General features: G+C 42.3%; 1 protein-coding gene across 5 annotated transcripts in view; it reads left to right on the top strand.

The window, feature by feature from the left end:
• SLC4A4 (solute carrier family 4 member 4) overlaps nt 1-12153 on the top strand; it is a 229489-nt gene that overhangs the window by 120847 nt on the left and 96489 nt on the right. For all 5 annotated transcript variants that reach the window (XM_083835258.1, XM_083835255.1, XM_083835256.1 and 2 more), the window contains 2 exons: nt 3501-3636; nt 10135-10295. In XM_083835258.1, the coding sequence (XP_083691384.1) occupies nt 3501-3636; nt 10135-10295 (297 nt within the window). The remainder of the gene's footprint in view (nt 1-3500; nt 3637-10134; nt 10296-12153) is intronic.

Genomic DNA, 12153 nt, shown 5'->3' with positions numbered 1-12153 from the left:
ACGTTCATGCTATAAGCCGTTTGGTGTTCTTTTGGCCAGCTGTCATCTTTTTATTGTCTGTAGTGTGCTTTGGAGGGGGCACATATCTATGTACATGTCTGAAGCACTACAGCAAAAGAAATGGAAAAAACCCAAGTACTGATAAACAATCTGCCAGTACAGTGGTATTTAAAGGCCTTAGCTGAAACTTTGGACTCAGCTTTAGTAGGTGTTTTCCCATACGTACACACAGTGAGATCTCTGCCCTGAAGCATGTGCAATTTGAATAGAGCGGGAAGAGAGAGGCTGGTATGTGGCAGTGAGGAGCTGAGGTCCTGAGCAGCGAAATGATTTACCCCAAGCCAAAGTGGTGTGGAGAAAGCAGAACTTGAACCGTGCCTCCTAGTGCTCAGGTGCATTGGTTTCAGCACAAACTCCTGGCCCCGTGGCTGATCTGAGCTGACTGTATGAAGATGAGCTCAAGTGTTACACCTATTTGCGTTTTTGAAATAGGAAAATCTTAATTATTTATACTAATGTTTATTTTCAATGTGTTTTAGATGCAGATTTTTAGTCCAAATTGCTTTTATAATTGCAAGGACGATTTTCATGCATAAGGCTATGTGTTTGCAGATATATTCTGGAACTATTCTGCCAAGAGCATCTGTTACATCCAAGTCAAGTCATCAAATGCTTGTTATGCACCTCACAGGTTGTGAGAAACATTTCTGAAGAAAAAGAAAAAAAATTGTAGAAACTAATGCTTATGTAAGAGTGCTAATTACCAAAAGGGTTAATGTGTATTTTCCAAGAACTAAATGTCTTTGTAAATTCAGCTTAGCAATATTCTTCTCTCTTTTTCAAGAGTATCCTGTGGGAATGTTTTTGCTTTTGTGGGAAACTATAGATCTTCTCAAAGGAAGAACTGATGAAAAAGCTTTGTGTAGTTAGTTTGGGAAACTTACTGAATCACGGGCAATGTTGTTTATGTGACATAATGGGAAAGGAATGGATCAGCTGGTTGTGTGAACTTTGCTTTCTACCGATGTATGTTTATGTTGCTTTCACTTACGTTTCATGCACACACCTTACACCTTGCTCTCAATCATGGGAGCAAATCAGATGCCCGATGTGCTTTGACTTGCCGAGGAGGCTGCGGGTGGCTGTTCAGGCAGTGAGGTGCCACTCAGTGTGACTGGTAGCACAGGGGGAGACAGCAGCAGGCAAACCCTGCCTGTCCTCAAGCTCTGCTGCCTCCTGGGCACCTGTCCCATGAGGCCAGGAAGCTGTGATGATCTGTGAACTGTGCAGTGATCTACAGGGTCAAGCCCTATTGTTCTGCAATTAAAAGGCAGAAGGATATATGTGATAGTGCCTGTGTTCATAATGGTGACACGCAGGCTGGTCTAGTGCATGTCCTGAGGATGTTGTGCTTGTGCAATGGTACCCTTGAAATGATGGGCATGGGAAAGGGGCAGCCATGAGCAGTCATCGGGATGTACATGCTGTAATTATTTGGGTTTAGGATTGAGTTGTGCTATGCAGTTCTGTGAAGAAGAGCTGTGGCCATGTCTCAGGGTAGTGAAGCTGGTGGGCTAAATGGTGGATTTCTGGAAACAGTTCTAGACCAGCACCACTTTGCAGAGCCTTAGATGTGACTGTGCAGACGTGAGGATAGCTTTGGGAAGCACAGAGGTTGGTGCACCTAGCTGGCAGGTGCTTCTGTGAGGAAGGGCAGTGTTGCTGAGGCCTTTGTGATGGGAAAAAGGAGAATCGCAGGGGCAGCTCACGATGCACTGCTGACCAGTGAGCCTGAAAAGCCTTAAAGGAGAGGAAGGAGGTGGAGAGAAGTAAAATGGACCTAGCTGGCAACCAGGCTTCTAATTCGTGTAGGTATTTTAGAGCAAAACTCAGATTTGTGAAACAAAACGTTTTCAGCAGTGCATTGCTTTCAGAAGGAAGCCTGGTCTTCTCTCTCACTGCAGGAGCATTCTGAACGGCTTGAGCAAAAATTGCAATTGGCTCTAAAGCTTTGGGTAAAAAATGTTCCCTTCAGTGAGGTATGTCCCTACTGCTGTATTACTGCAATTGGGAGCGTTAAAACCAATGCAGCAGGGGGAAAAATGTCACCAACTGCAAAAATAATAATAAGAAAAGATAGCTTCATTAAATTATTTTCTTTAACTGTAAATGTACTTTCAATAGGAAAAAAAAAAGCTTTTTTATTACAAAAGTATACTAGCTGGTGAGAAATTAAATTTTCATCAATGTTTGCTTAATAATTGAAGAAGAAAGCTACGAAGGCTTCTTTAAAAAACAAGAAAAAAAGACAAATGAAAAGGCCATGTTTCCTATTGGTTTCTTTTTTCACATTACAAGTTGAGACTTTGCTTACCCTGGAAAAATCAATGGTGATTGGACACCTGGTGTAATTAATTATATTGCAACAGCCAGACAGCTGATCTTTTGAAAAGAAAGGAGTTTTTAGCAGAACTGTTCAAAGTTCATAGTCTGCTGTTTAACTCTAATGCTAATAAACATTCAGCAGAAAGGATGTCTGTCTTAAAATTGCCCAGTATCGCACCTTCGTTTTGAAGTGATATGATAAGAAAAAAACTGTAGACCCCAAGAGGTCCTCTGGCAATGCTGCTTTGGTGGCACGAGCCCCAGTTGCCTCTGGGAGTTGCCCTTAGGTCTAGGCATGTGCACAGTGAGGTTTTCAGTTTTTAATTTTGAGTCATGTCCGTTTCTTAACCAGGAGGGGGGTTCTGCTCATTCTCCTTTAGGTGCAGAAACACAAATGAACTTCACTTGCACTACCAAAAGAGCATGCGTTGTTTCTAGTTTCTTCTGCCTAAATGGGCAGTCGTTTCCCCATGGGTACAGGTGTGTTTTTTTTCAGTGCATTGGTGCCTGACTAAATGCATTCAGGCACATTCTTCATGTATAGATGACACAAACTTTCTGTTAAATATTCCCGTGTTTTCTAGCAATAGGTCTGGGAAGGTTATGGCTTGCCTTGCAGGCCAATGAGAGCATGAGCCGTGTTGACAGGGAGGGGAAAGCTGGCTATGGGATGCTGTCACAGTAAGCCCCAAAACAGTTTGGCTGAAACTGGTTCTACGTCATATAAAAAAGGGGGCTAAGGATCTCAGCTGATCAGAGTACTAAAGGTCCTTGGGCACGCACCATAGAGCATATTGGTTTTGAGCTTGATAGCTCTTTTTTTTTTTACAAGGGCTGCAAATTGTTGTAACATAGTTAAGGACTGTAGGAAGAGGCAAGTTTTCCTGAACTTTACTCCCAGCTTGAAGTTTTAAGAAGTAAGTGAGAAGCAAGGAAGGGAGGAGAGGGAGATACACGAACCCTCCCTCACACCCCTCCAACCACAGCTAGGATGTCAAATGGAAAAGACAGCCTGGAGAAACAGCTGAACGGCTTTGGGGAGAAGGGAAAGGAAAAGAGCCGCACGTCCCTGGTCATCTCTCAGGCTGTTAACCGCAGTATTTTCACCTCTGCAGTCTCCCCCGCTGCCGAACGCATCCGCTTCATTCTTGGAGAGGAAGATGACAGCCCAGCGCCCCCGCAGCTTTTCACAGAGCTGGATGAGCTTCTGGCTGTTGATGGACAAGAGATGGAATGGAAAGAGACTGCCAGGTGGGTTGTTTTTAACTTTACCTTGAAAGGGAAGGGCAGCTACTCAGAAACCCCATGGAAAATTCCTCTTTAGCACTCAAGGGGGGTAATGTCCACACTACAGAATGGCTTGGGAAGTCCACAGAAAGAAATCTGTACAGGTGAATTTACCTTTCTTGGATAACTGAGAGAATTCATGGATTTGTGTAAATATTAATTTACAACAACTAGAAAACAACAACTAGAAAAATCAGAGTGCCAGATTGACTTGAATAGGTTGCATATGGAGACCCAAAATCGATATGGGCTTACTAGTGCATTGCAAACATCAACAATACCATGGCCAGACTAAAGCTTCTGTAAATGTGTTAAAATTACTTAAATTCTATTGCTATAATTACTTAAATTCACACACCACAGATTGGAACATTTTGACCGCATCCTTCTGTTAATGAGTTACTGATAAAATTAATTTTAAATTGACAAAAAATCCTCAAGTTTTTTTTTTTTTCCTTCCAAATTATTCAAGGTGTGTTAAATGCTGGATTGGATTGTCTGCTTTGAGTTTCTTGACTAAGTTCTCTCCCTGTCTGTTTAATGGTGCTGGTTTAGGACTGGCATGTTTTTTTGCCCTGTTTGACACAATTTTTTATGGCTTATTTCTGAGCAACATAGAAGGAGCCGTTGGATTGGATTCAAGATCTAAAGGCTGCTTCTTGCCTTGTGAAGTGTAGTTTTTCTACAGCAAAAATCTTTTTATTGGGTTTGCCCTGGGAGGTAAAGCCCCTAACTGCGAAGGTCTGAAACTTTCCCCTAGAAAGAGGTGCTTACCTAGCTGGTGAGCAGCCTGGGGTTTTCTCGTCCCTGTTCACAATCCCCCTCGTTTTCCTTTATTGTGGCTGTGCTAAGCTCTTTCCCCACCTTCCAGTCTTAAGGGCACCTACTGTGTTTGGAGGTAGCTAGTGTTGTTTGGCTACCTTAATCTTCTTTACCTGTGATTTAATGAACTGCTCCACCGCCTACCCCCTTACCCCTTATCTTGTTTTATTTTTACTTCTCGGTCACTTGTAGAGCCTATTTAAAGACTTTTCACCTTTACTCTTTAACTCCTTTCTTATTGGACATCCTTTTGGTCATCCTTTTCTCCCTTTATTTCTTTTCTTCCCTCTTACCATTAGTTCAGTACTTGCATGTTGTCATGTGTACCGCCCAGCTCTGCTTTTTATGGCAAATTATGCTTTCCTCTATGTATAGGCCTTTGAGAAGGGTTTTTAATGACAGTTTGTTAAGGCTCTTCCGCAGTTCAGATCTTGATGGTGTGCTTCATATTGAGCACTATATTGGGTCTCTCCTTTGTAATATAAAAATTGGGAAGCTCTGTTTTCCTCAAGTCCACAGATATTAGCCATCAGGAGGAAGATACCCCATGTCCTGCATGAGAAATGACAAAACATTTATATGTCTTGAGAAGCATCCATGAAGAGCCCTCCGCTTTTATGTTCCAAGAACCTTACAGAGGGATATGCTGGTGCTCTTTTACCATCAGGCAGCTGTAGAGAAAAAGGGAGGTTTTCTTCCTCTTTGAAAATGCTTTCTGATTTCACATGTGAAATACACCTTCAGTAGAAGTGCTAGATTCAGCTGTATATATGCCTCTCTCCCTTGAGTGGTACATATCTATATTAAATACTTGAAGAGGGGACAACCTGTTGAAGCACAGTGAAATTCTTAACCTTGGCTAACTTCCTGACTTTCATGGTAATTTGTCGATGGTGATCTTGCACAGTGTATAATTGTTCAGGTTTTTTCAGTATCTTCCTGAAATGACTTAATCGAGCAAAACAAAACCTGCTGTAAGCTGCCGAGTGGCTCTTGCTGCAGAATATACGAGCTAGAGCTGGCCAGCTCTGCTTTGGTAGTTGAGGAGCTACATGCTCTGCCGCTCACTGCAGCTGATGGGTCTAAGACTTGACATAGAGTGGGAGCTGTCAGGAGAGACAGGGTTTAGCAAATGGTACCAGAGGAGTTCTGATCAATAGAAAAACTGGAACATGGCATGGAACATTTCTAGCAGCAACCTTCAAGATACTGACTTTAAAAAGTTTCCAGAAGAATACCTTTAATTGCATAGCTTGACTCTTGATCCATATGACTTCAGCTGTCTGTGCTGCAACCCCAGTGTAAATGGGCTATAGTTACCCCCCTGCACTCAGTGACATTTCAGATAGTAAGTACATCAGTCCGTGACCGGGGCTTGAGGATGTCTTACTCCTTTGTGTGGTCCTGTCACACATTAGTGAGTGGATCTGGCCATGATTAACAAAAAAGAGAAGTTTTGGAAAAATACCTTTTTTGTAGAGTGTTTCATAACGCAGCCCTGTAAATGCATTAGAAATAGAGCAGTAAAAGGGAAGGTTTATTGCTGTTAAAAGGTAACCTGAAGATTTGGGTCACTGGGTGTTCCTTGTTCTCTGTCTTTTTTTTTTTTGGTGCTCATAATCGATTTACTTGGTGTGGATGGACAAGTTCATGCACCAACATGTGAATGTTTGCATTTCAATAGTAGTTAAAGGATACAGAGCAAGCTGGTAAAAGGAAAAGAAAGACCTGAAACAGCTGGAGGCCACCAGCTGTTTTGAGGCTCAGTCCATTTACATTTGGGAACGAAGATGTGCACACCATAGTGGAGATTGTCATTCTGCAAGGCAGGGACATGGCAGAAAGATCCTGGTGACAGTGAAAAGGACTGAAAGGGTTGTAAACTGGCGGATAGGCTTTTAAAATCTTTAATTACGGTTGCTTTTTTATGCTAGCTCTGTCAAACAGTACATTTACATCCTTCACCTCTTTCCTCATTACAATATTAACATGCCTTTTATGCAATCCATTATAGGGCTTTAAAAATAAAAAAGATGAGTCCTGCATACTGGCTAGCAGAGATAATAGCTGTCTTCATGGTATGTCTACACTGAATATACTGAAGGCTCCCAGAGAAGCATTTGAAGAGTAAGATGTTATTCTGGAGGCAACCAAGTGCACTGGTGGCAGATTTTTCTTGCAAATCTCTGTCCTTTGGAGCTGGTGATGCCTATATGTTCCTGAATTCAGAGTCCACAGTGCCAGCTTTGCTGGAGCTGCCAGTGTAGTAAGGTCCAAGAGGTGTAACACTACATGGGTGTTGTTTGCCGTAACTTGCTGCTTCTCTAATGTGGTCATGAGAATTTTTACTAGCTATTGCAAGTGAATTAAAAGTGACAGTAAGGAAGAATATGGAGATGTAAAAAAACAGAGGGGGATAGAAATTTGGTTGTTAATTTTCTCAAGTAAGAGTGTTGATAGTTGTTTGCCCTGAAACGGCACCTTGCTGTTACGCTGCCAATAGAGTTGCCTTCAACACTCAGGAGACTCTGTTTCAAGATGTACAATTTGAAATCCACCCAATAGGAAGCATTAACCCTACATCTCTCTCTTTTGTCCTTTCCACTCTCCTCCACCCTAAAAGTCAGACAATTTGTTCCAACGTTCAGAGGCTGCCCATGCAACTTTCTGGGTGCGAGTGAGCTTTTCTGTGTGGTCTTGTGTCAATGGTTGTTTTTGATAGCACATTTTGTGTCCTAGTTTGCAAAGTCTTTTTTGATGATACTTCAATGACCAGGTGCATAAGTATGATCTTTGCCATAGTACAGATGTACACTGTACAAAGTACCAAATTTCTGTCTTGACATGCTTTTGGCTTATTTTCTGAACATTAACAGATATTTCTGATGTATCCTCAAGTCTTTATCAACAAGACGGGATGCATGTAGCTGATGATAATTTCACAGTAGCACGATATCTTCTGGTAGGTTAGTTTAGGAAAGTATTGCACCAGGAGTGGTCTTTCAGTGATTTCCCCTGATGCAACGAGGAGTGACCACGCAGTTCAACGTCCTCAAAGCCACATCTGCCTTCAAAGTGGGCACTTCTGGCTCTTGGGAGGTGTCTGGGACTACCTTTGCTTCAGGTTTGGCTCATTTTTATCACTTTAGGTATCATTTGTGAGTGAAGTAGCACACCGGATTGGTTCAGTTCAGTTCACACTGAAGATGCCTCCTTGTAAACCTCTCCTTTGCTTTGCTTGGTCCTTGGCAAACCAGTGTATTTAATTAGGTGAAGTATATAGTGGGGAATAATAATAAAAAGCCCTAAAGAAGAAGACATGTATTAAGCATATGGAAAGCCATGTGGAGAGCATTGCTTAACTAAGTACTGGCATTGGTTTGCAGAAATTTGTGAATTATACACTTTCACCAAAAATACAAATGCTTTGTAATTTGCAGCCTTTATGCTGTTGCAGGGTAAGCAGCATCTAACTGCCTTTGATACGATCTCAGTAACTGTATGATCCAGTCATACGTATGTGGCCATGTCACACACCCTTTGAACTCCACAGATGTGCAGGTGCCCAAGTCACTGTGCTTTCCTAGCAAATACCCAGGTGGTATGAGCTGAATACAACCTTGTTACTCAGAGCTCGAATTCAGTCTCTTCGCTTGGGTTAAAAAGCAACTTCTGAATAATGAAGTCTCAAAAGAGATTACTGCAGTTGAAAAGCATAATTGATTAATCCTCAAGTAATACATTTTTTAGGAGTATGATTTCACTTGGCGTTAATAATATTCTCTTGAACCACTTTGTGACTTCCTTACCTTCATATGTATGTTTTCTTTGTCTTAGTAATCCCCTTATATTACTTAGTAGAACTTTCATTTAGCCAAGTATATTAAAATAGTATCTTGGGACAGGATTAGAATGCACTTGTACTTTGCAATCAGGTTGCATTAAAACATCTTCCTTTCTCCTGCATTCCGTGCTCACAGTGCAGCCGTAGCTGGGTGCTGCAATAAAGGAAAAGGTCTGTGCCATTTCTTTTCCTTTTATAAGCGCAGCAAAAGTCTGAGCCAGGTGAAATTTCCTCCTGTGGGTCCCACAGAAGGAGTTGTTTGCGCAGCCCCTGGCCGGCCACCTGTACAAACACCTTGCTGGCAGCGGCAGGAGCCAAGGGCAGTGCGGAGCCGCAGCGGGTCACGCTCCGGCTGGCCGCCTGCGGCAGCGGAGCTCGGGGTTGCGATCCCTGGGGTAAACCTCTTGCTTGCCTGCTGTGATGACATGGTTTTAGGGGTGTAAAGAGTATTTTGCACAGAACGGCATTTAACCTTTGCTCTAATCTTCAACTAGAGAGATGAGCTTTCTGTTTTTTCAGACCTACTTTGTTAAATGATTAAACAATGGATAGAGAACAGAGAGAAACAACGAAGCCCTTAATTTATCTTTTCCATTGGTGGCTCACTTGTTCCTTCCAGAGCATGTTTGGATCTGTTTGGGATATGCTGCTCTCCTCTGCCCTTTGCCTCCTGCCAGCCTGCTCCTCTTGGGCAGCACTATGCAGTGCTCCTGACTGTTGGCCAGGCTGCCGAGTTTTGGCAAAGCCCTGGTGCTTCTCCTGTGCTCATGCACTTGAAGATGACCCGTGTCTTTGCCCTACTCAGGGGACCTGTGGCAAGGAGGATGGGCAGCAGAGGCTTCTCTGCCTCCAGCTGGCAGACCGCAGATTTGAGCTCTGGGAAGCCGGGGTGTGAAACTTTTTTTGTGAGTTAAATCTCTGTGTCGTGCCCCTGCTGCCCCACTGCTCAATACCCACTGTTATGTGCAGCCTTGGTAAAGGCTCTGAGCTCTAAAGAAAAAGGGGCTATATTAGAGCAGGGTTTAGTTATAATCCCATATAGATACTGCCTTTTTGTTTACAAATTGTGGGCAGATGAAAGAAGAGGAATGTAAAAGCTGAGGTCCATTTACTGATATTTCTGCCTTACCTTTCTCTGCAGTTTTCTCCTACTTTTCCTGCCCCAAGCTTACCTGATTCCTTAAACAGGAGGTGAAGCTTTCAGATTTTATTATCTGGATCGGAATCCTTGAATGCAAGTCACCCTATTTCCAGAAATGCTGATTTTTTTCCATTCTTTCTATCAGCACCTCTCACCACTGGCTACTTTTGATTAGTTATTAAGTGTGAATATACTTACCTGACTTTGATTTGCTTGGATCTGGTGGAGCAGTTGTACTCAGCGTGATGCAGAGCGTCGCGTTAGGGACTGGGTGTGCAGCCCAGGGAGGGAATTAGCGGGTGTCAGCTGAGTTGTTGAAACTACCTCTGTATTCTTGGCCTGGAGCAAACATGAGGTAAACTGTGTTAGTTTAAGGCTTGGTGAAAGCTATTAAAGATAACGTGTTTTACCTTACATTTGGGATAGTTTACAAGCAAATACAGCATTATCACTGCTCAACTAACACATACCAACTCATTAAGCCTTTGCAACTTGATCATGGATTTGTGGCCTTAGGGATGTGTGGGAAAATGTGTACGCTTGAACTTGTCAGTATGTTGTGATATTTCAGCTGTGTTGCTTCTTTCAGATAGGTCTGCAAGGATTGGAGGGAGCAACAACTTCAACACAGTCTCTTTGCTCTGCCCTCTTGCAGGTGGATAAAGTTCGAGGAGAAGGTAGAACAAGGTGGGGAACGATGGAGTAAACCTCATGTGGCCACGTTGTCCCTGCACAGCTTGTTTGAGTTAAGGACGTGTATAGAGAAGGGCTCGATAATGCTGGATATGGAGGCCTCTTCTCTCCCTCAGGTGGTGGGTAAGTAAGTTTCCTTGGCTCTTTCCCTAAACAATGACCTACAACTTTTAATTAACCTTGATGATGGTTTCTTTTGAAGGCAAGGGACTGAGCGTAACTGGTTTTCCCCCCAGAAAAACACATGAGAATTTATTATTTCCACAGTCTTCCTGGAATAAAGTGTGAAATAACCATGTTGGAAGATTCCAGGCTTTTTCCCCTCTCTTTGAGGCAGTCCCTCCATTTTCACTGCCTGATGAAAGCACTCCTTTTTCCTAAAGAAGTAAAACAAAGAAATAATCCTCCTAGGAGTAACAGGGAAAACTAGAAAGTGCTTGGAGACGGATAACCAATAAACAAAAGGGAGTCTTCTCAATTTGTGAAGAAGAGTGAAGGAATCCACTTCAGTGATAATTATGTTTACCTTGAATTATATAGAATCAGTTGGATCTTGAAGTAGATATGCAACGTTTACCATGTGTGTCTGAAAGGAAAGGCATACACTGACAATTAATGTTTACTATCAGAAATGTAGCATTTAAAAGGCTATCTCTCTGTGGTTAGAAGTGCCCAGCAGGTACTGCTTTGAGAAGAACAGTTGCAGTTTTGGGCCCTCGTGGTCAGACCACAGACTGGTTTGGGGTGAGTTTCCAGGGTGGGCTGCTAAAAGCAGGTGAAGGGTCTGTGTGAAATAGGAGCACTCCCCTCTGGCAAAGGAGGGTGAAGAGCAGTCACAGGATCAGCTGATTCTGATGAGTGGGATGGCAATTTTTTTTCTGTCAAAATAGCTGTGGCCCAAGATGACACTCAGTGACATTGCCAAGAGCTATACCATGTTCCAGATGACGTGTAAAAAGGCATCTAAAATAAACCTAAGAAGTGAGCCATCCAGTGGAGGTACATTTAAACAATACACTGAGTTTGATAGGCATTATGTGAAAGAGGTGTAGAGGAACAAAATGAAATAAAAACACTCCAGAACTCAGTGCTTTGAATCATAATCTCAGGACTCAGGCTTAGTGTTGTCCTGGCATAAAATTATCAGATGACAAGTGTTGCATTACTTTATAAGACTTGGAATTACAGAAGCTGCCTCTGATATTGTCTACGGAGTTTTGAACTTTTTTTTGTAGGTGCTTGTGGTGGCATTTATTTTCTTTTATTTCTGTGTCTGTATCCCAGTGCACAGCATTGCAAAGTTTTTAAAAAAATAAGTTATTCTGGATGAAGTCACTTCGAGATGTCACGTCGAGTAACCCTTTTCACCATCCAAATCAAGCCTAATTTCCGAGAGACTAAATGACAAATCAGTGACTGCTGTTGCTGTACTACTGTCCTGAGTGGGCTATTTTTGCTGTTATAGGTCCAGGTCCTTTAATCAGATACAGAGGGGTGTCTAAGAAGACCACAGACTTGCTTTCCAGAAGTATTTAATCATGATCACTTTGTTGAGGTTCGATAGTGACAGGCAGGAAAGTAAAATGCACAGAGCTCTCTTTGTTGACTTGAGTTATATCAGAAGCACGAAAGGGAATAAATACTTGCCAGATGGAGAAGGATAAACCTGATGAAGAAAGGCATTTTGTTCTGAAGGAAGTATTCCAAAAATCACTAACAAAAAATACGAACGAAAGCCTGCAGAAAAACAGCACCTTACAAAAACAAAACTTTTGCCAAACATTTTTGTAACCATACCTACATGCTTATAGTCATTCTTTTCTGAGTTAGGGTGGAAGGACTAGGCTTTTTTCCCTAGTGATTTGAGAGGCATTAATTCTTGGGTAGCAGCATATAGAAGATGACTTTCTGACTCACTGAGTTAGCAAATGTGATGCATGTTCTGCCTCCACTTTCACATAACTTTTATTATTAACACAAA

This window comes from Anser anser, assembly GCF_964211835.1.
Source record: "Anser anser genome assembly, chromosome: 4".
NCBI classification, from domain to species: Eukaryota; Metazoa; Chordata; class Aves; order Anseriformes; family Anatidae; genus Anser; species Anser anser.
This window is presented reverse-complemented; position numbering and strand designations above follow the sequence as displayed.